This window comes from Camellia sinensis, chromosome 3 (genome assembly GCF_055761805.1).
Source record: "Camellia sinensis isolate YWXY chromosome 3, ASM5576180v1, whole genome shotgun sequence".
Classification (NCBI taxonomy): domain Eukaryota; kingdom Viridiplantae; phylum Streptophyta; class Magnoliopsida; order Ericales; family Theaceae; genus Camellia; species Camellia sinensis.
In genome coordinates this window covers 186,676,797-186,698,679 of record NC_138963.1, presented here as the reverse complement: position 1 = coordinate 186,698,679, position 21,883 = coordinate 186,676,797, and the positions used below count along the sequence as shown (strand labels likewise).

Sequence of the window (21,883 nt, the reverse complement as noted above, 5' to 3'; positions counted from 1 at the left end):
TTTTTCTGTGTAGACATGCTGGGGCAGCCGCAAGCAGCTGTACAATCAATCACCTTTCTTCCACTACACATTTTATTTATACATTTTTTTATTACATATCTTTTTATAAAAAGACAAAAAGTTAACCCAAACATCCATATTTTTTTCCTCAACTTCAAAAAGACAAAAAATGCACTTATTTAGGACACTCCAAACAACCTTTTAGTCTCGTTTTGATTGTTTGAATTGTCTATTATAAAAAAAAAAATTCAATTTATTTCATATATAGAAAAAACTAATTTGATTTGATAATCATAACCATTAATTTTTTATTTTACCGTATTTGTATATAAAAAATTAGATGGTTTATTATAAAAAAAAATATATTTGTCATTCATTTTTTGAAAACAAATGTGATAAAATAAAAATGTTACATTATTAGATTAAACTATTTTTTTCAGAAATAATATAAATTGATAACCATACAAAATGAATGATTGATATTATCAAAACGGGACTCGTGGTAACTTCCACGACCCCTCAAATTTCATCATATTAAAATGTAAAAATAAGAAAACCCAATTCATTAAATTTTTATGCAAAAAAGCTAAGGTCTTAAAATTAGTAACTCATAATTTACCCAGAATAGATATGTGTGGTGTAGATTAAATTAATGAAATATAGGGTACATGAGTAAAATTAATTTGGCTACTACCAATAATTTAGTAGCTAAAAAAATTAATTTCCGTCTAAAACTAACCACTTTCGGCGACTAAACTGATTTTTAATCGCCAAAACCGCCACTTTTGCCGACTAAACTCAATTTTAGTCGCCAATTGTCCACTTTTAGCTACTAAAAGTTTTTTAGTAGCCAAAAACCTTTACATTAAGGCTACAACATTTTTTTTTGTCGGTAAAACACCTACAATCAGTGACCAAACCATTTTTTAGTCGCCAAAGCCTATACTTTTGGCTACTAATCTTTTTTAGTCGCCAAAAACCTTCACCTTTGGCTAATAAAATTGTTTGTCGCTAAAACCCATGTAATCAGCGACTAATCTGATTTTTAGTCGCCAATAAGTACACATTTGGCTACTAAACTGTTTTGGTCGCCAAAAGTCTTCACTTTTGGCTACTAATTCAATTTTAGTCGCCAATTGTCCTACTTTCAGCGACAAAATTTACATTTTTGATCGCCAAAACTGCTTTTTGTTGTAGTGTACATAAGTAAAATTAATTTGAACCATTAATTCTTATTTCTGAGTAAATTCTGAATTTATAATCTTGTTGATTTTTATGTTAGTAACACTCTTGTTCTTCGAATATTATTTTTGTTAAACAATTTTCACTGTATTTGAATAATTCAAAAGAGCAGAGAGACTGTTTGATTACAAAAATCAAAACAGTATAAAAGATAAAATAAAACAAAATAAAACAGATTTGACTTTCATTAAGGCCTAATTAATTATATTTAAATTTATCATTTTGAATTAGATTTTTAATCAGACTCTTAGAAGGCTCCAAATATTAAATCAAACTTATTTTCATCCTCAATCACTACAAAAAAAAAAAAAAAATTGCGACGGCAAAACGCCGTCGCAAATAATCCAAGCGCCGTCTCAAAAGCTATTTGCGACGGTATTTTTTCTTTTTGCGACGGCAAGTGGGGGTCGCAACAAGGGGGGTTGCAAAAGACCTTTAGCGACGGCAAGTGCCGTCGCCATTGTTTTTGCGACGGGAATATCTTTTTTTTGCGACGACAAATTTCTGTCGCCGATTATGGATGAAGATCTAGGCTTTTTTGCTATGGCACAAGCTTTCCGTCGCTAGAATAGATATTTGCGACGGCAAAATTCCGTCGCAAAAAATGTCGGCGTTAATGACTATTGGCGACGGCAATTGCACCGTCGCTAAAGCCTTGTTTCTCAAATAAATTCCACCTTTTGCGACGGTATGGCTGCCGTCGCAAAAAGCCTGGCACGTTTTTTTTTTTTGTGACGGGGTGTTCTGCCGTCTCAAAAAAAATTAAAAAAAAAAAACCCCCTGTTTTACAATTATTTAAAATATAAAAATAACCTGTAATGTTGGCAAATGATATAATAATATAAATACATAAATAAAATAACTAATGTTGGCAAGTGAAAAATAGCTTCAAAAAAATCAAAAAATTACATAATAATATAAATCCATACATAAACAACAGTTGGCAAATGATAAAAATTCCTAATGTTGGTCACATAATACATACATAATGTTGGTCACAAATTAAAATAACATAAATCAAAATCAAAACCAAAAATTTTCGTCTTGATTCTTTCGTGAGTTACAAAAACAGAAATTGGTCATAATCTTTACGCGCACACATTCCACACGAAGCAAACTGCTACTCAGGAAATATCTGAAAAAAACAAAATAATTATAATTAATAACAATATAATGGTGTTAATATTTTAATTACAGAAAAATGTAAAAAAATTAACTACCATATAATTAGAAAGATAGTTTAGTAAATAATTTTGACTAGAGGAACTAGTTTGCCCAAAGTGAAATCCGGCTCTAACTCCCAAACCGGGAACCCGATTCGAGCCCGTCTTCTCCCACAAGTCTCTCGTGCCTAGGCGGTCGTGTGTGCCAAGTTTCATGCTAAACCGACGCCGTTTGGTGATTTTGGGGCGTTAACTCCTCGAATTCAAGTTTCTTAAGGAACTAGTTTGCCCAAAGTGAAATCCGGCTCCAACTCCCAAACCGGGAACCCGATTCGAGCCCTGTCTTCTCCCACAAGTCTCTCATGCCTAGGCGGTCGTGTGTGCCAAGTTTCGTGCTAAACCGACGCCGTTTGGTGATTTTGGGGGGTTAACTCCTCGAATTCAAGTTTCTTAAGGAACTAGTTTGCCCAAAGTAAAATCCGGCTCCAACTCCCAAACCGGGAACCCGATTCGAGCCCCGTTTTCTCCCACAAGTCTCTCGTGCCTAGGCGGTCGTGTGTGCCAAGTTTCGTGCTAAACTGACGCCGTTTGGTGATTTTGGGGCGTTAACTCCTCGAATTCATGTTTCTTAAGGAACTATTTTTCCCAAAGTGAAATCCGGCTCCAACTTCCAAACCGGGAAGCCAATTCGAGCCCCGTCTTCTCCCACAAGTCCCTCGTGCCTAGGCGGTCGTGTGTGCCAAGTTTCATGCTAAACCGACGCTGTTTGGTGATTTTGGGGCGTTAACTCCTCGAATTCAAGTTTCTTAAGGAACTAGTTTGCCCAAAGTGAAATTTGGCTCCAACTCCCAAACCGGGAACCCGATTCGAGCCCCGTCTTCTCCCACAAGTCTCTTGTGCCTAGGCGGTCGTGTGTGCCAAGTTTCGTGCTAAACCGACGCCGTTTGGTGATTTTGGGGCGTTAACTCCTCGAATTCATGTTTCTTAAGGAACTAGTTTGCCCAAAGTGAAATCCGGCTCCAACTCCCAAAACGGGAACTCGATTCGAGCCCCGTCTTCTCCCACAAGTCTCCCGTGCCTAGGCGGTCGTGTGTGCCAAGTTTCGTGCTAAACCGACGCCATTTGGTGATTTTGGAATGTTAACTCCTCGAATTCAAGTTTCTTAAGGAACTAGTTTGCCCAAAGTGAAATCCGGCTCTAACTCCAAACTGGGAACCCGATTCGAGCCCCGTCTTCTCCCACAAGTCTCTCGTGCCTAGGCGGTCGTGTGTGCCAAGTTTCGTGCTAAACCGACGCCATTTGGTGATTTTGGGGCGTTAACTCCTCGAATTCATGTTTCTTAAGGAACTAGTTTGCCCAAAGTGAAATCCGGCTCCAACTCCCAAAACGGGAACTCGATTCGAGCCCCGTCTTCTCTGACAAGTCTCCCGTGCCTAGGCGGTCGTGTGTGCCAAGTTTCGTGCTAAACCGACGCGATTTGGTGATTTTGGAACGTTAACTCCTCGAATTCAAGTTTCTTAAGGAACTAGTTTGCCCAAAGTGAAATCCGGCTCCAACTCCCAAACCGGGAACCCGATTCGAGCCCCGTCTTCTCCCACAAGTCTCTCGTGCCTAGGCGGTCGTGTGTGCCAAGTTTCGTGCTAAACCGACGCCGTTTGGTGATTTTGGGACGTTAACTCCTTGAATTCAAGTTTATTAAGGAACTAGTTTGCCCAAAGTGAAATCCGGCTCTAACCCCCAAACCGGGAGCCCGATTCGAGCCCCGTCTTCTCCCACAAGTTTCTCGTGCCTAGGCGGTCGTGTGGGCCAAGTTTCGTGCTAAACCGACGCTGTTTGGTGATTTTGGAGCATTAACTCCTCGAATTCAAGTTTCTTAAGGAACTAGTTTGCCCAAAGTGAAATCCGGCTCCAACTCCCAAACCGGGAACCCGATTCGAGCCCCATCTTCTCCCACAAGTCTCTCGTGCCTAGGCGGTCGTGTGTGCCAAGTTTCTTGCTAAACCAACGCCGTTTGGTGATTTTGGGGCGTTAACTCCTCGAATTCAAGTTTCTTAAGGAACTAGTTTTCCCAAAGTGAAATCCGGCTAAAACTTCCAAACCGGGAAGCCGATTCGAGCCCCGTCTTCTCCCACAAGTCTCTCGTGCCTAGGCGGTCGTGTGTGCCAAGTTTCATGCTAAACCGACGCTGTTTGGTGATTTCGGGGCGTTAACTCCTCGAATTCAAGTTTCTTAAGGAACTAGTTTGCCCAAAGTGAAATCCGGCTCCAACTCCCAAACCGGGAACCCGATTCGAGCCCCGTCTTCTCCCACAAGTCTCTCGTGCTAAACCGATGCCGTTTGGTGATTTTGGGGCGTTAACTCCTCGAATTCATGTTTCTTAAGGAACTAGTTTGCCCAAAGTGAAATCCGGCTCCAACTCCCAAAACGGGAACTCGATTCGAGCCCCGTCTTCTCCCATAAGTCTCCCGTGCCTAGGCGGTCGTGTGTGCCAAGTTTCGTGCTAAACCAACGCCATTGGGTGATTTTGGAACGTTAACTCCTCGAATTCAAGTTTCTTAAGGAACTAGTTTGCCCAAAGTGAAATCCGGTTCTAACTGCAAACCGGGAACCCGATTCGAGCCCCGTCTTCTCCCACAGGTCTCTCGTGCCTAGGCGGTCGTGTGTGCCAAGTTTCGTGCTAAACCGACGCCGTTTGGTGATTTTGGGGCGTTAACTCCTCGAATTCATGTTTCTTAAGGAACTAGTTTGCCCAAAGTGAAATCCGGCTCCAACTCCCAAAACGGGAACTCGATTCGAGCCCCGTCTTCTCCCACAAGTCTCCCGTGCCTAGGCGGTCGTGTGTGCCAAGTTTCGTGCTAAACCGATGCCATTTGGTGATTTTGGAACGTTAACTCCTCGAATTCAAGTTTCTTAAGGAACTAGTTTGCCCAAAGTGAAATCCGGCTCTAACTCCAAACCGGGAACCCGATTCGAGCCCCGTCTTCTCCCACAAGTCTCTCGTGCCTAGGCGGTCGTGTGTGCCAAGTTTCGTGCTAAACTGACGCCGTTTTGTGATTTTGGGGCGTTAACTCCTGGAATTCAAGTTTCTTAAGGAACTAGTTTGCCCAAAGTGAAATCCGGCTCTAACTCCCAAACCGGGAACCCGATTCGAGCCCCGTCTTCTCCAACAAGTTTCTCGTGCCTAGGCGGTCGTGTGGGCCAAGTTTCGTGCTAAACCGACGCCGTTTCGTGATTTTGGAGCGTTAACTCCTCGAATTCAAGTTTCTTAAGGAACTAGTTTGCCCAAAGTGAAATCCGGCTCCAACTCCCAAACCGGGAACCCGATTCGAGCCCCATCTTCTCCCACAAGTCTCTCGTGCCTAGGCGGTCGTGTGTGCCAAGTTTCATGCTAAACCAACGCCGTTTGGTGATTTTGGGGCGTTAACTCCTCGAATTCAAGTTTCTTAAGGAACTAGTTTTCCCAAAGTGAAATCCGGCTCCAACTTCCAAACCGGGAAGCCGATTCGAGCCCCGTCTTCTCCCACAAGTCTCTCGTGCCTAGGCGGTCGTGTGTGCCAAGTTTCTTGCTAAACCGACGCTGTTTGGTGATTTTGGGCGTTAACTCCTCGAATTCAAGTTTCTTAAGGAACTAGTTTGCCCAAATTGAAATCCGGCTCCAACTCCCAAACCGGGAACCCGATTCGAGCCCGGTCTTCTCCCACAAGTCTCTCGTGCCTAGGCGGTCGTGTGTGCCAAGTTTCATGCTAAACCGATGCCGTTTGGTGATTTTGGGGCGTTAACTCCTCGAATTCATGTTTCTTGAGGAACTAGTTTGCCCAAAGTGAAATCCGGCTCCAACTCCCAAAACGGGAACGCGATTCGAGCACCGTCTTCTCCCATAAGTCTCCCGTGCCTAGGCGGTCGTGTGTGCCAAGTTTCGTGCTAAACCAACGCCATTGGGTGATTTTGGAACGTTAACTCCTCGAATTCAAGTTTCTTAAGGAACTAGTTTGCCCAAAGTGAAATCCGGTTTAACTCCCAAACCGGGAACCCGATTCGAGCCCCGTCTTCTCTCACAAGTCTCTCGTGCCTAGGGGGTCGTGTGTGCCAAGTTTCGTGCTAAACCGACGCCGTTTGGTGATTTTGGGGCGTTAACTCCTTGAATTCAAGTTTCTTAAGGAACTAGTTTGCCGAAAGTGAAATCTGGCTCTAACTCCCAAACCGGGAACCCGATTCGGGCCCCTTCTTCTCCCACAAGTCTCTCGTGCCTAGGCGGTCGTGTGTGCCAAATTTTGTGCTAAACCGACGCCGTTTGGTGATTTTGGAGCGTTAACTCCTCGAATTCAAGTTTCTTAAGGAACTAGTTTGCCCAAAGTGAAATCCGGCTCCAACTCTCAAACCGGGAACCCGATTCGAACCCCATATTCTCCCACAAGCCTCTCGTGCCAAGGCGGTCGTGTGTGCCAAGTTTCATGCTAAACCGACGCCGTTTTGTGATTTTGGGGCGTTAACTCCTCGAATTCAAGTTTCTTAAGGAACTAGTTTTCCCAAAATGAAATCCGGCTCCAACATCCAAACCGGGAACCCGATTCGAGCCCCGTCTTCTCCCACAAGTCTCTCGTGCCTAGGTGGTCGTGTGTGCCAAGTTTCGTGCTAAACCGACGCCGTTTGGTGATTTTGGGGCGTTAACTCCTCGAATTCAAGTTTCTTAAGGAACTAGTTTGCCCAAAATGAAATCCGGCTCCAACTCCCAAACCGGGAACCCGATTCGAGCCCCGTCTTCTCCCACAAGTCTCTCGTGCCTAGGCGATCGTGTGTGCCAAGTTTCGTGCTAAACCGACACCGTTTGGTTATTTTGGGGCGTTAACTCCTCGAATTCAAGTTTCTTAAGGAACTAGTTTGCCCAAAGTGAAATCCGGCTCCAACTCCCAAACCGGGAACCCGATTCGAGCCCCGTCTTCTCCCACAAGTCTCTCGTGCCTAGGCGGTCGTGTGTGCCAAGTTTCGTGCTAAACCGAACCCGTTTGGTGATTTTGGGGCGTTAACTCCTTGAATTCAAGTTTCTTAAGGAACTGGTTTGCCCAAAGTGAAATCGGACTCCAACTCACAAACCGGGAACCCGATTCGAGCCCCGTCTTCTCCCACAAGTCTCTCGTGCCTAGGCGGTCGTGTGTGCCAAGTTTCGTGCTAAACCGACGCCGTTAGGTGATTTTGGAGCGTTAACTCCTCGAATTCAAGTCTCTTAAGGAACTAGTTTGCCCAAAGTGAAATCCGGCTCCAACTCCCAAACCGGGAACCCGATTCGAGCTTCGTTTTCTCCCACATGTCTCTCGTGCCTAGGTGGTCGTGTGTGCCAAGTTTCGTGCTAAACCGACGCCGTTTGGTGATTTTGTGGCGTTAACTCCTCGAATTCATGTTTCTTAAGGAACTAGTTTTCCCAAAGTGAAATCCGGCTCCAACTTCCAAACCGGGAAGCCGATTCGAGCCCCGTCTTCTCCCACAAGTCTCTCGTGCCTAGGCGGTCGTGTGTGCCATGTTTCATGCTAAACCGACGCTGTTTGGTGATTTTGGGGCGTTAACTCCTCGAATTCAAGTTTCTTAAGGAACTAGTTTGCCCAAAGTGAAATCCGGCTCCAACTCCCAAACTGGGAACCCGATTCGAGCCCCGTCTTCTCCCACAAGTCTCTCGTGCCTAGGCGGTCGTGTGTGCCTAGTTTCGTGCTAAACCAACGCCGTTTGGTGATTTTGGGGCGTTAACTCCTCGAATTCATGTTTCTTAAGGAACTAGTTTGCCCAAAGTGAAATCCGGCTCCAACTCCCAAAACGGGAACTCGATTCGAGCCCCGTCTTCTCCCACAAGTCTCCCGTGCCTAGGCGGTCGTGTGTGCCAAGTTTCGTGCTAAACCGTCGCCATTTGGTGATTTTGGAACGTTAACTCCTCGAATTCAAGTTTCTTAAGGAACTAGTTTGCTCAAACTGAAATCCGGCTCCAACTTCCAAACCGGGATCCCGATTCGAGTCCCGTCTTCTCCCACAAGTCTCTCGTGCCTAGGCGGTCGTGTGTACCAAGTTTCGTGCTAAACCCACGCCGTTTGGTGATTTTGGGGCGTTAACTCCTCGAATTCAAGTTTCTTAAGGAACTAGTTTGCCCAAAGTGAAATCCGGCTCCAACTCCCAAACTGGGAACCCGATTCGAGCCCCGTCTTCTCCCATAAGTCTCTCGTGCCTAGGCGGTCGTGTGTGCCAAGTTTCTTGCTAAACCGACCCCGTTTCGTGATTTTGGGGCGTCAACTCCTCGAATTCAAGTTTCTTAAGGAACTAGTTTGCCCAAAGTGAAATCCGGCTCCAACTCCCAAACCGGGAACCCGATTCGAGCCCCGTCTTCTCCCACAAGTCTCTCATGCCTAGGCGATCGTGTGTGCCAAGTTTCATGCTAAACCGACGCCATTTGGTGATTTTGGGGCGTTAACTCCTCGAATTCAAGTTTCTTAAGGAACTAGTTTGCCCAAAGTGAAATCCGGCTCCAACTCCCAAACCGGGAACCGGATTCGAGCCCCGCATTCTCCCACAAGTCTCTCGTGCCTAGGCGGTCATGTGTGCCAAGTTTCGTGCTAAACCGACGCCGTTTGGTGATTTTGGAGCGTTAACTCCTCGAATTCAAGTTTCTTAAGGAACTAGTTTGCCCCAAGTGAATTCCGGCTCCAACTCCCAAACCGGGAACCCGATTCGAGCCCCGTTTTCTCCCACAAGTCTCTCGTGCCTAGGCGGTCGTGTGTGCCAAGTTTCGTGCTAAACCGACGCCGTTGGGTGATTTTGGGGCGTTAACTCCTCGAATTCATGTTTCTTAAGGAACTAGTTTTCCCAAAGTGAAATCCGGCTCCAACTTCCAAACCGGGAAGCCGATTCGAGCCCCGTCTTCTCCCACAAGTCTCTCGTGCCTAGGCGGTCGTGTGTGCCATGTTTCATGCTAAACCGACGCTGTTTGGTGATTTTGGGGCGTTAACTCCTCGAATTCAAGTTTCTTAAGGAACTAGTTTGCCCAAAGTGAAATCCGGCTCCAACTCCCAAACCGGGAACCCGATTCGAGCCCCGTCTTCTCCCACAAGTCTCTCGTGCCTAGGCGGTCGTGTGTGCCTAGTTTCGTGCTAAACCGACGCCGTTTGGTGATTTTGGGGCGTTAACTCCTCGAATTCATGTTTCTTAAGGAACTAGTTGCCCAAAGTGAAATCCGGCTCCAACTCCCAAAACGGGAACTCGATTCGAGCCCCGTCTTCTCCCACAAGTCTCCCGTGCCTAGGCGGTCGTGTGTGCCAAGTTTCGTGCTAAACCGACGCCATTTGGTGATTTTGGAACGTTAACTCCTCGAATTCAAGTTTCTTAAGGAACTAGTTTGCCCAAAGTGAAATCCGGCTCCAACTCCCAAACCGGGAACCCGATTCGAGCCCCGTCTTCTCCCACAAGTCTCTCGTGCCTAGGTGGTCGTGTGTGCCAAGTTTCGTGCTAAACCGATGCCGTTTGGTGATTTTGGGGCGTTAACTCCTCGAATTCATGTTTCTTAAGGAACTAGTTTGCCCAAAGTGAAATCCGGCTCCAACTCCCAAAACGGGAACGCGATTCGAGCACCGTCTTCTCCCATAAGTCTCCCGTGCCTAGGCGGTCGTGTGTGCCAAGTTTCGTGCTAAACCAACGCCATTGGGTGATTTTGGAACGTTAACTCCTCGAATTCAAGTTTCTTAAGGAACTAGTTTGCCCAAAGTGAAATCCGGCTCTAACTCCCAAACCGGGAACCCGATTCGAGCCCCGTCTTCTCTCCCAAGTCTCTCGTGCCTAGGGGGTCGTGTGTGCCAAGTTTCGTGCTAAACCGACGCCGTTTGGTGATTTTGGGGCGTTAACTCCTTGAATTCAAGTTTCTTAAGGAACTAGTTTGCCCAAAGTGAAATCCGGCTCTAACTCCCAAACCGGGAACCCGATTCGAGCCCCTTCTTCTCCCACAAGTCTCTCGTGCCTAGGCGGTCGTGTGTGCCAAATTTCGTGCTAAACCGACGCCGTTTGGTGATTTCGGAGCGTTAACTCCTCGAATTCAAGTTTCTTAAGGAACTAGTTTGCCCAAAGTGAAATCCGGCTCCAACTCTCAAACCGGGAACCCGATTCGAACCCCATATTCTCCCACAAGTCTCTCGTGCCAAGGCGGTCGTGTGTGCCAAGTTTCGTGCTAAACCGACGCCGTTTGGTGATTTTGGGGCGTTAACTCCTCAAATTCAAGTTCTTAAGGAACTAGTTTGTCTAAAGTGAAATACGGCTCTAACTCCCAAACCGGGAACCCGATTCGAGCCCCGTCTTCTCCCACAAGTCTCTCGTGCCTAGGCGGTCGTGTGTGCCAATTTTCGTGCTAAACCGACGCCGTTTGGTGATTTTGGAACGTTAACTCCTCGAATTCAAGTTTCTTAAGGAACTAGTTTGCCCAAAGTGAAATCCGGCTCTAACTTCCAAACCGGGAACCCGATTCGAGCCCCGGCTTCTCCCACAAGTCTCTCTTTAACTTGGAATGTCTAAATTATGCAAAGATACATTTTAGCTTAGAATGCAAAGATACATTTTATACCTGATCTTCTGGTGGTGGGGTATATGGATTCTCGTCTTCTGCAGATTCCCTAAATGCTCGGTGGCCACACGATGCATCAGGAACCTATGATAGTCAATACATAATGTGTTAATCATATTCGAATTTTATATATAATCTTGTGTGAAAATTGAACTATCAAACAATTTAATTTATATCTTACCTGTCTGTTGGGATCCACACTCGCCCCCCTGTGACACTAAGGCCATCATCTCTGCTCTCATCTGCTGTAAATGTGTAGAGAACTCTGCTCGCAGCTCCTCCCTCAACTCATCCCTTAGCTCTGCACGAACCTTCTGCGTGATCTGATCAATAGTCGATGGCTGGGGTGTTGACTGTGATGGCCCAGCACCATCTTTATACACTGCTCTCCGAGGCACAATTCTCCCGTATGTGCGACAATATCCATGTCCGTCATGACCTATCAACTCATGAAAATGGCATTCCTAGCCTCCAAAGTCCGACCATCCTCATGTAGCATAGAGAGTTGACGATTAAACTCATCCTGTATTGAATAAGACATACAAGTATATGCCAAATTAAGATGGTTGACGCACGAAAAATAAACTTTAAATACAATCAAAGGTGTTTGGAAACTACCAAGGTCTGAATAACCTCTGGGTCATCTACTCTACGTGTCATAAGCCAAACATTCATCTTATCAGTAGACTCCCCCTTACTGGTCATCTGCATTTTTTTAGAAATATGAAAATTAGAATCTAAATAGTTTGTAAATATACAATGTTTATTTATATACAAAAATAAAACAATAAAATGTAAACCTCATGCCGTATCTGAGAGAAAGTAGTACGCCCTGTGGTATGAGCTATGCCGTGAGCTCGTTGATTTTTAGCGTTCCTACTTGCAATTTTCTATAACAGGTTCGACAAATGTGAGTATGTAAATATGATTTGTATGTTTACATATCATAAATATAACTTATTTGTATACCTCAGCATCGAAAGTACGCCAATACTCCACAAGTTCTTCCCACTGGCTTGGCACAATGTGCATAGGAACATCATCCTTCAGATTAGGATCAGAACTTCTATGCTTGAAATACTTAGCCTCAAGCTTGTTCTTGTGATCCTTCCATATGCTATTGCAGTTTTTCATGCAGATTGGCTTGTACTCCTCTGGACATAATTCAAATTGTCCTATAAAACACAATTTCAAAGTTTAAATAATAATAACACAATTTTGGAATTCGAATTTGTGGACAAAAATATACTTTTACCTTCACATCCTTCCAGATAGCATCAATAATATCATCAGGCACATTGTTCCAGTCAAGAAAAGTAAGAGGAACAATGTTACCATTCCGCACAATAATGCCAAGTTGAGTAGTTAACTTAGCCACGTTATCCCCTATTGGGCAGTAATTTCCATCAAATTGTATGTCTAGCTTTTTACCAGTACCCCACTCTTTAATGCCCTTGGCACATCCTCTACCACGCCTAGTCGAGGTTGATGAAGAACTAACATGACCTGTGAGATACAATAACAATAAACAATATGCAATGGTAATAAACAAATGCAAATTTAAATAATGTGAATACAAATCATATCAAATAAACTTGAGGTGGGCTGTGAAGAAGTCGAAGGGTCTGCAAAATACAATGAGAATAAACAAGTTATATATAATGAGCATAAATAAATGTATGCTTCAATAATTTTCATACAAATCAAAGCAAATTTATATACCTGCGGATGGCTCATAAGCTGATGATGATAGCTGCTGTGGTGCCACTAAAGGCCCCTCCGATAGTGGCCGATGTGATGCCTCCTCTGATGGTGGTGCTACTGATGTCCTGTTATGTAGCACATCAGACATCATGCGCCGGGGATGATCAGGCTTCCTCTTCCTTCCCATAATAATCTGCAAGCAATATAACATTAATTGACATTAGAAACATAGACAATGGTTTGTCGTCAACTATAATATGACATTAATTGAACTAATACAATTACAAAGATAAAGTAAATTAAGAAATTGATGATTAACTACAACCTTGGCCTTAATTGAATTACTAATGTTTCCACCACTATCAGCCTATTTGAACATCAACTGTTTCCCCTTCTGCGGCTTCCCTCACCCAACCTACTTCTTCATCACGAAGCATTATATTTTCTTCCAATTGTTGGCTCATGTATGGCTCGATTTGTGGATCAGTCGAACTCATATCAAATAAACCTCTTTGAGACATCTTCACCACGACTTGCCAGTCTGGTTGTAACGGGTCTGCAACATACCAAACTTGCTCTGCTTGGGACGCCAAGATGAAAGGTTCATTGGTAATTCGATCATCTCGGTACAACAAATGATTGAAGTTCACCAACGTGAAATTGAAGACATCTTCTTTCTTTCCGTGAATGTTGTCAATCCAATCACACTTAAACAACACATGTTTCTTCTCATTGGAATATCGAATCTCAACAATATCTGTCAATTGTCCATAATAGTACACAGACCCCACACGAGGATTCTTGTCTTTTCGACTAGCATAACTTATGGTATCTGCCTTCAAAGCTACACCACAATTTTGTGTGGCTCGACGATCATCCATGGCCTTTACTCGATACCGAAACCCATTCAGTATATACCCGTTGAACCTCCTTGCTAAGTTATAAGGACCATTTGCCAATAGAATAATCTCTTCAGAAAATATGACATCAGTAGTCCTTCGCAAAGTTTGGACCTATTTAACACGAAAATGTAAAATTTAAAATGTAGTTCGACTTAAGTAACTAGAATCTATAGAGTTAAATACATACATGTTCCTTGAACCAAATGTGAAAAGTTTCAAAATGTTCACGCCGAAGCTGATGATCGTCAACACGAGGCATTTTGAGCTTAAGTACTTCAAGGTGTTCGCTGTGTAGATTGAAATTTTAGCAATACAAAAAAATTTGTAGAAAATTCAATAAAACATAATAAAATATTGAGTGAGTGACTTAACCTACTTTATGAATGGTTGAACGGCGCTTGTATTGAATAAGATGTACCGATGAGCTTGTACCCAAGAAGTATTATCAAGATAAAAGCTTGTGTTTTCACCAATAGCATGACCCAAATTATCAGCACCACTATAGTTCCTCACGGGTCGACTAGATTTGGTTTCCACATCATTGAGATATTGTGCACAAAAATTCATGCATTCTTCCATAAGATATCCTTTAGCAATTGATCCTTCAGGATGTGCTCTATTACGCACGTATTGCTTCAAAGGCTTCATCAGCTAGATGTATAGGCAAGTGCTCCATTATATCAAAAAAACTCGGAGGAAATATTTTCTCTAGATGACAAAGTGTTATAGCGATACGATCTTGAATATATTGCAAATCCGTCGCACGATTCACTTTTGAACACAATTGTCTAAAGAAATTGCTCAATTCAATCAAGGGTTCAATTACATTCTTCGGTAACGATCTTCGAATAGCCAATGGAATAAGTTGTTGCATCAGAATATGACTGTCGTGGCTCTTAAGACCCCCAATACTTCTATCATGTGAGCGCACACGACGTGATATATTGGATGAATACCCGTCGGGAACTCTTACTTCCTTCAACACTTTCAAGAACAAATCTTTCTCATCCTTGGTCATCGTGAATTGTGCTGCTGGTAAATAGGCTTTATTCGACCCTCTTAACTGCAAATGTAGGGATTTTCTAATATTCATATCTTGTAAATCACGCCGAGCATTAACACCATCCTTCGATTTTCCTGTAACCCCTAATATTGTCCACAACACATTGTCACAAACATTCTTCTCTATATGCATCACATCGAGGTTGTGTCTTATTAGATTGTGCTCCCAATATGGCAATTCATAAAAGATACTCTTTTTCTTCCAACTGTGGGTGCGATGTCCAGCTTTCTCCTTCTCTACCTGTCTCCTATGCCTCTTCTTAAGGTCATCCCTCTTGTATTGGGTTAAGATACCCTCAGATTCTAATTGTAGCAACATCTCAATTCCAGACAACAATTTGGGTTTGAGTCGGACTTCCCGACTACCATAAAATGATACTTTATCCTTCCGGAATTTATGGCCAGTAAGTAAAAATCTGCGATGACCCAAGTATGATTGTTTCCTACTATGCTTCAACCAACACGATGTAGTTTCCTTATTGCAACAAGGACATGCATATTCGCCTTTAGTGCTCCATCCTGACAAGTTTGCGTATGCAAGAAAATCACTAATTGTCCACAGTAAAGCTGCATGCATTTGAAACATTTGATTTGTTGATGCATCAAATGTTGGCACACCCTCATTCCATAGTTCTTTCAACTCCTCAATCAACGGTTGCATATACACATCAATCTTGTCACCAGGTCCTTTTGGGCCGTCAATAAGCACACCTAAAATTAGAAATGGTTGCTTCATGCACATCCATGGCGGCAAGTTGTATGGAACGAGCACAACAGGCCAAGTGCTATGAACTATGTTCATCGTTCTGAATGGGTTAAAACCATCAGATGCTAAGCCAAGCCTTACACTTTGGCAATCATTACTAAAGTCAATATTCCGACGGTCAAAATCTTTCCATGCAAGGGAGTCAGCAGGATGCCTGAAGACAACATCATCAGTTCGTTCCTCTGCATGCCATCTCATTAACTTGGCTGTCTTGGATGACATAAACAACCTCTGCAACCTTGGCTTTAAAGGAAAATACCTCATCTGTTTTGCAGCTATTCGTTTGCCACCTTTGTTAGGACCATTTGAACCACCATCACCATTTGATTTCCATCTACAACTGTTGCATATGACACATTTATCAAGATTGGCGTCCTCGTTTCGAAACAACATGCAACTGTTGGGACATGCATCCCACGTCTCATACGTGAAGCCCAAATCTGTTGTGACCTTTTGAGCTTTATAATATGAGTCCGGGAGTTTCACACCCAACGGGAACGCCTCATTCAATAACTCAAGCAGCATGTCAACAGACTTGTCTGTCCACTGATTAAGCACCTTCAAATGTAAAAGTCGAACAATGAATGACAAAGATGTGAACTTCTGACAACCCGGATACAATTCACTTTGTGCATCTTGAAGAAGTTTGAAATACTTTGCAGTCTCTGCATTTGGACCGAGCTGGGGTTCAAATGCATGGGGATCAGGCCCCTGTGGTTCATTACCCTCAACACTTGTACCGGCATGTGGATTTCCCATAGCCCCTTGTATCATTCCAATCATATCATCCCCAATGTCTAAATTAGCTAATGTTTCATTCTCTCGACTACCATGCAGAGATACGTAAGATTCCCCATGATTAATCCAATGTTTGTATTTTTTAAAAAAAACCATTCAAAATCAGATGCTCCCGTACACCCTCTCGTACAAAATAGTATCGATTCTCGCACTTCCTACACGGACAACTGATCATCGAACCTTCAACCCTATTGGTGTAGGCAAACAAAAGGAATTCATCAATCCCATTAATGTATTCGCTCGACATCCTATTTGGCAAATCAATCCAACTCTTATCCATCATCTGTACACATCCACAAAAATATCTCATCAAAGTAACTCTAAATATAATACCTACGTATTCATGTACCATGATACCTATTCGTCCAATTTCTCTCAAATAGGTAGGTGGTCTTATCCCAGTTAGTTATTTACCGATTTGATGGGAGAACATAAAAAATGAAATACTTATCCCAGTTAGTTCAATGCAAGGTGAATTACAAGTCCAAGAGAAATTGGAAAAACTAGACATAAAAGTGGAAAATTATAGATGGAGATGTAATAAACAAGCATTGAAAAGAGAATTTTTTAGAGTGATGCAACCGACTTTATTAAGGAAAAGTGACATGCAACCTTGGCACCTATTTTTTGACTTTAGATCCAATGATATGTTAATTTCATGCACGTCAAGACTATTGCCATAAACTTAATGGCATATATAAAACAATGGTCCATAAAGAAATACTCTTACGTAGTATTGTTATACTAAAATTTGTCCATGTCAAATATGCTTTGTTGAGTAGAGAACTATCATTTTGGAGCATATAAATGATTACTTGGCAGATTCAGAGTAACTGTAATCAAAGAATGAGCAGTATGATCTTACATTCCATGACTTTGAAAGGGGGATTGTCTACTTGATGATCTACATTTTGTGCCAGTTCAGAACTTCTAACTTGGGTTATTTGCGTAAGCTAGTGAATTATGTCACAGTGGGTTGAAAACCTTCTCTATTGGAGAGTTTTTTCCACTGCAAATCATTGTCTCCTATGCATGTGATTGCTTATTCTTATTGTGGATGAATGCTCTTCCTCACGGCTAAACTAAATTGATTTGGCTTTGACATTACTAATTAATATTGCAGTTTCGTCTTGCTGATATACAAAGTTTATTTATAAAATGATAAATTAAATGTAGTACAAAAAAATAGTAAATATAGCATTATTGTCAAGCTTCTTGGTATTATCATAGGTTTTTTTAAGAATCCTGCTAACGACCACCTAATAAAAGTTGGTTAGAATAAAATAATATCCAAAAAAGATTAAAATTTTGATACATATAATTTTTACATATTTCAATATAATTTTTATACATATACAAGCATTTTCTCATGCAATGCAAAGTGGTACAGGTGATTCTGGTGCCAGGACTGCTTTCTCAAGAAACAAGACCAGCTAGGATACACAAAAATTTGAAGGATAGAGGACCTCTGGCCTGTCTTCCCCTCCAGCTAAAACAATTAGAAAAAAGAACAAATATATATATATATATATATATTGTAATTCAAAACCAATTAGAAAAAAGTAATGCCTATTCTCTAAATTTTGATTAAACATATTTCATGCCAATTAATGTGGCCACCAAATAATGTAGTGACAGGCAAACCAGCTCATAGAATTAAGACCACAACCCCGTTTTCATCACCATCGTTGCCCGAGGAATGAGAGGGAATACTGTTGCCTAAATGGCCATTGGACAAAATAAGACAAAAAAATAATAATAATAATTATATTGATGGTAAATCACCACTAGTAGTAAATAATGATCTATGTATTAGAAAGTTGAGCTTCAGTCTATAATAGAAGCAAAGAGTAGTAAATAATGATCTATCTTTTCTACTGAAATCTGCACAGCTATATATTATGCACAAGGGAAAACAGAAATTCGATATCACTCTTACTCCTTTCATAGGCCTCCATATTATGTGAGAAGCTGCTTCACGTGATTAGAGGGAGAGAGAGAGAGAGAGAGAGAGAGAGAGAGAAAGTGAGAGAGCATACGCTGTCGTCGCTTGTCCAGAAAAGCTGCTTCACGTGATTACCGGCCCTCGCTGTCGTCGTCGCCGCACCACCGCACCACCGCTACCTTGGTCGCCGTTCGTCGCTTGTCCAGAGGGGGAAAAAGTTCGCCGTTCGTCATTTGGGGATTTCGAACATTTAGGGATTTCGACCCAAATGTGACCGCCAAGATGAAAGGGAAGAGCGGCAAATGTTTTTCACTTTTTGCGACGGTGAATTTTTGCCCCGTCGCAAGTGATAACTTATTAGAGCTAACGACGCCGTTTTAATAAGCTTTTTTGGCGACTGACATTTTTCCGTCGCAAATGAACCACTAATTTGCGACAACCAACTCATGCCGTCTCAACAAAAAAAATTTTTGCAACGGCAACAAACGCCGTCGCTAATACTTCCGTATTTTTATCCCTATCCGTGTAGTTTTATTGCCGACGGTAAAATACCGTCGCTAAAGATCTTATTTGCGACGGTATAAAACGCCGTCGCTAAAAATCATTTTTTGCGACGGTAATCGCGCCGTCGCAAAAACTTCCGTGTTTTTTACTCCCTTTTCTTGTAGTGAATTTTGGTTTCTTAAATCATTAAGTCTTTCAATTTCAGATTAAATTTCAAAATCTTCGTCAATAAATTACATATTTAATTGAATACCTCATAAATAAATCATAAACAACACGTTTTTTTCTTTTTCCTTATTTTTTTCTTTTTTTTTAATGTTTTTAGATAGGATTGTTCTAACAATTATAAACAACTCTAAAAGTCTATTTCTAGTTGTAACCCTCCAAAAATATGTGAACTTTGAAAATATTTGACAATGTCTATGAACACAAAATAATGTATACTGATAATATTTCCAATTTTCTCAATTTCGTAATGCTTATAAAATTTGGAAAGCATTCTATTTCCTTGGTTTTTAGAATTTATTTTTTGAATATTTTTGGAAAAAAATAATAATAACTCAAAAACACTCATCATTTCATATGCTTTTACTTTTTGATGTTTAAAATATTCTTTTTAGTGTTTATTTTTGTCAAATTAGTTTCTCGATTTTCAACCAGAAAAAAAAAATTAAATTGATTCTAAAATTGAAACAAAATATAATTTTCTTTTCCATGATGGTTGAGAGTTTTGCAAATTATTATTTGTTTTTTTTGCATTGCATTTTTTACAGGGTAGTTGTGGATTAGATTAGAAAGTGATAGTCTTTTTTGAGAAGTTTTTTTTAATTTTCTTCTTTTATATCCAAGCCAAGTATTTGAATTTTTTGTGTTAATATTTTAAATTAACATTATATTGTTAATGTGGATTAAGAATGATTAATTATGTTTAAGGGCCCATTAAATTGTATAATTACAGAGATTTGAAGTTTGAAAAAAAATATCACAATTTTTAAAACTTCCACCAATTCTGACATGGCTCATTTTTCCTCTCTTTTATGTCGCGATTACCATTTCTCTTTGAATCATGCCATTAATGAGGTAAAATTAACTTCAATTATTTTGCTAAGTGTTTGGATATATATAATCATGCTTTTATATTTGATGACTAGGAATATACAAAGATTGTCTTGACGAAAATTAATCTCTTGATTGAATCTTTCTTTGACCTAATTTTGCAAACCTTTGCTTCTTTTTTTTTTTCTCTCTCTCTAGGATTTCATGGTTGAGTTTAGAGAGCCTATGAAATGGGATTATGAGATGAGATTATAAGTATGATGATATTAAATTGGACATTTCATAAGGTGAGAAGCTAAATAATCTTTCAATCCCAACCCTCCATTCTCAAGAGATTCATAATATGCTATTTTTATTAATCCAATCTCTCTCCCTTCGTGTTTTCAAGTTGTTCGTGGTGAACTTTATTGAGTCTTTTTTTTTTTTGCAACAAGTACTTATTTTTTGAGCTTGCTTGAAGCTTTCTGTCACTAGTTTTTCCATTTTTTTTCATTTCTAGAGTGTTCGCCGTCTATTTCATGATTAGATCGGTTGATATGTATTTTTTTCATATTATTTGTTTGTTTTACAATATTTATACATGTTGTAGGATTAATTGGTTGATATATATTTATTTTTTTATGATGTTAGTGTTGAAACAATCTTATATGTAAAATAAATAATGTGAAATATATCAAACAAATGAAAATAAATTACTTACAGAATTTATTTACCGAAACGAAAAAGTATAAAAATAATCAAGTCGAGTGTGTGACACTTTGTGCTTAAGATAGATTCGCCCCGTTCCGGTGCTTATGAATAAATGGCGTCTATCTCCCAAGATACAAAGATATACACAGATTGTAGTAGCACTCCAAACAATCTGTACAGCGAACCAGAACCTGTATTCAATACTCTCAGAAATTTCTCTAAAAACTAGAATGAAGAACAATGCAAACAGAGATAAAAAATGGTAAGAGAATTTATTTTTTCTAGATGTGAAAATCTGTTGGAAAAGTCTCCTATTTGTAGGAAAGTTGGTGACGGTTTGGCATATTCGAACAGGTTCAAGTTTGAATTGAACAAGTCTGATCAAGGACCGAACATATGAAATTCAATCTGAACAGATAAAGACTTCAAACTGAATAGGTGCAGGTTTATTTTTTTCAAATCTGTTTGATCTGCTAGAAAATGCGGAAGAAAATTTCAGACCGGAAGATGTTTGGACAGAAAATTTGAATTCAAATTTGGCGCAAAAAGTTGAATTAATCTCGTTTAGAAATTTAAATAATTTTCCCACAACAATTTGAAAAAATTCAAATAAATTTTTTCCAAAAAATTAATATTATAACCAACCCGATCCACACCCGCGCCCGACACGGGTGGGTCGGCCGGTCGAATGGAAAGCGATGGCAGCGCACGTGTACGTGTAATGGTTTAAGCCTAAGCCTACTTTGTCCATAACTCCTCCCTTCTACAAACTTGGGTGCCCTTTGGGCCCAACCCAAGTTTGTCTACCTAGAGCTTATAAACACATACAAGCTCTCTTAAAGTTTCAATGTGAGACAGACATTTCAAGGAAATCCACATTTTACTCTTTAATTGTCTATTCCATGAACCCGAAAAAAAATAACTTCTCATTCATTCATAAATGGTTTTGATGAACCGTTTGTACCATGTGACTTCTCATGTGGTAAGGAACACATCACTTCTTTGGGCCCATCCCAGAAGACGTGTGGGCTCCACTCAAATTTGAGTTTAAAGTTGGCCTAAAATAAGCCTATAAAAAATCATAATCCAACAATTCCCCACATAAATGGAATTTGACGAATAGAAAATGCAACAACATGATCTAATTATAGAGAGTACAAAAATCGGTGATATTCTGAAAAGGATAGGTATCTTTTGACTTTGAACATTCCCTTGTGAGACACTATCGGATTTAGTAGCTAGCTAGTGAACATGATGTCTTGAACTGTTCAGTCATTTGTGTAATCCAAGACAATAGACCTCACACAATATATTACCAAACACAGTTTAGTTCTCACTATTGTGTTCATTTTGGCCCTGAACAACCTAGCCTTTCATGAGTGCTTCAGAAAATTGTAACCCTTCACAAATATCATAGAACCAGCCCAGTTCACACTCATATAGGTGATTCTTATGAAGAGTATTCTACCA

At 41.0% G+C, this 21,883-nt stretch overlaps 1 protein-coding gene and 1 long non-coding RNA gene across 3 annotated transcripts; both read right to left on the bottom strand.

Moving 5' to 3' along the window:
- Positions 1 to 11,437: 11,437 nt before the first annotated feature.
- Positions 11,438 to 12,018, bottom strand: LOC145821218 (uncharacterized). The gene is made up of 3 exons (XR_014363252.1): positions 11,787 to 12,018; positions 11,605 to 11,691; positions 11,438 to 11,509 (listed from the first exon to the last, which is right to left on the bottom strand). It is a non-coding gene; the product is annotated as an uncharacterized LOC145821218 (long non-coding RNA).
- A 193-nt stretch (positions 12,019 to 12,211) lies between these two features.
- LOC145821217 (uncharacterized) lies at positions 12,212 to 13,923 on the bottom strand. Of its 2 annotated transcripts, XR_014363251.1 has the most exons (4): positions 13,780 to 13,923; positions 13,016 to 13,703; positions 12,709 to 12,883; positions 12,212 to 12,611 (listed from the first exon to the last, which is right to left on the bottom strand). XR_014363251.1 is itself a non-coding variant. In XM_082917745.1 (3 exons), the coding sequence occupies exons 1-2, from the start codon at positions 13,849 to 13,851 to the stop codon at positions 13,053 to 13,055; spliced, it is 723 nt and encodes a 240-aa protein (XP_082773871.1). In that variant the 5' UTR covers positions 13,852 to 13,923; the 3' UTR covers positions 12,212 to 12,883; positions 13,016 to 13,052. The 2 variants fall into 2 exon arrangements, 1 of the variants encoding a protein (XP_082773871.1); XM_082917745.1 differs by having other exon boundaries at positions 12,212 to 12,883.
- Positions 13,924 to 21,883: the final 7,960 nt, after the last annotated feature.

Coding starts and splice junctions, on each gene's coding strand:
- LOC145821217 (XM_082917745.1), bottom strand. CDS start 13,851: ATGCCTCGTGTTGACGATCATCAGCTTCGGCGTGAACATTTTGAAACT. Junction 13,704..13,779: donor ACATTTGGTTCAAGGAACAT/GTATGTATTTAA, acceptor CGTGTTAAATAG/GTCCAAACTTTGCGAAGGAC.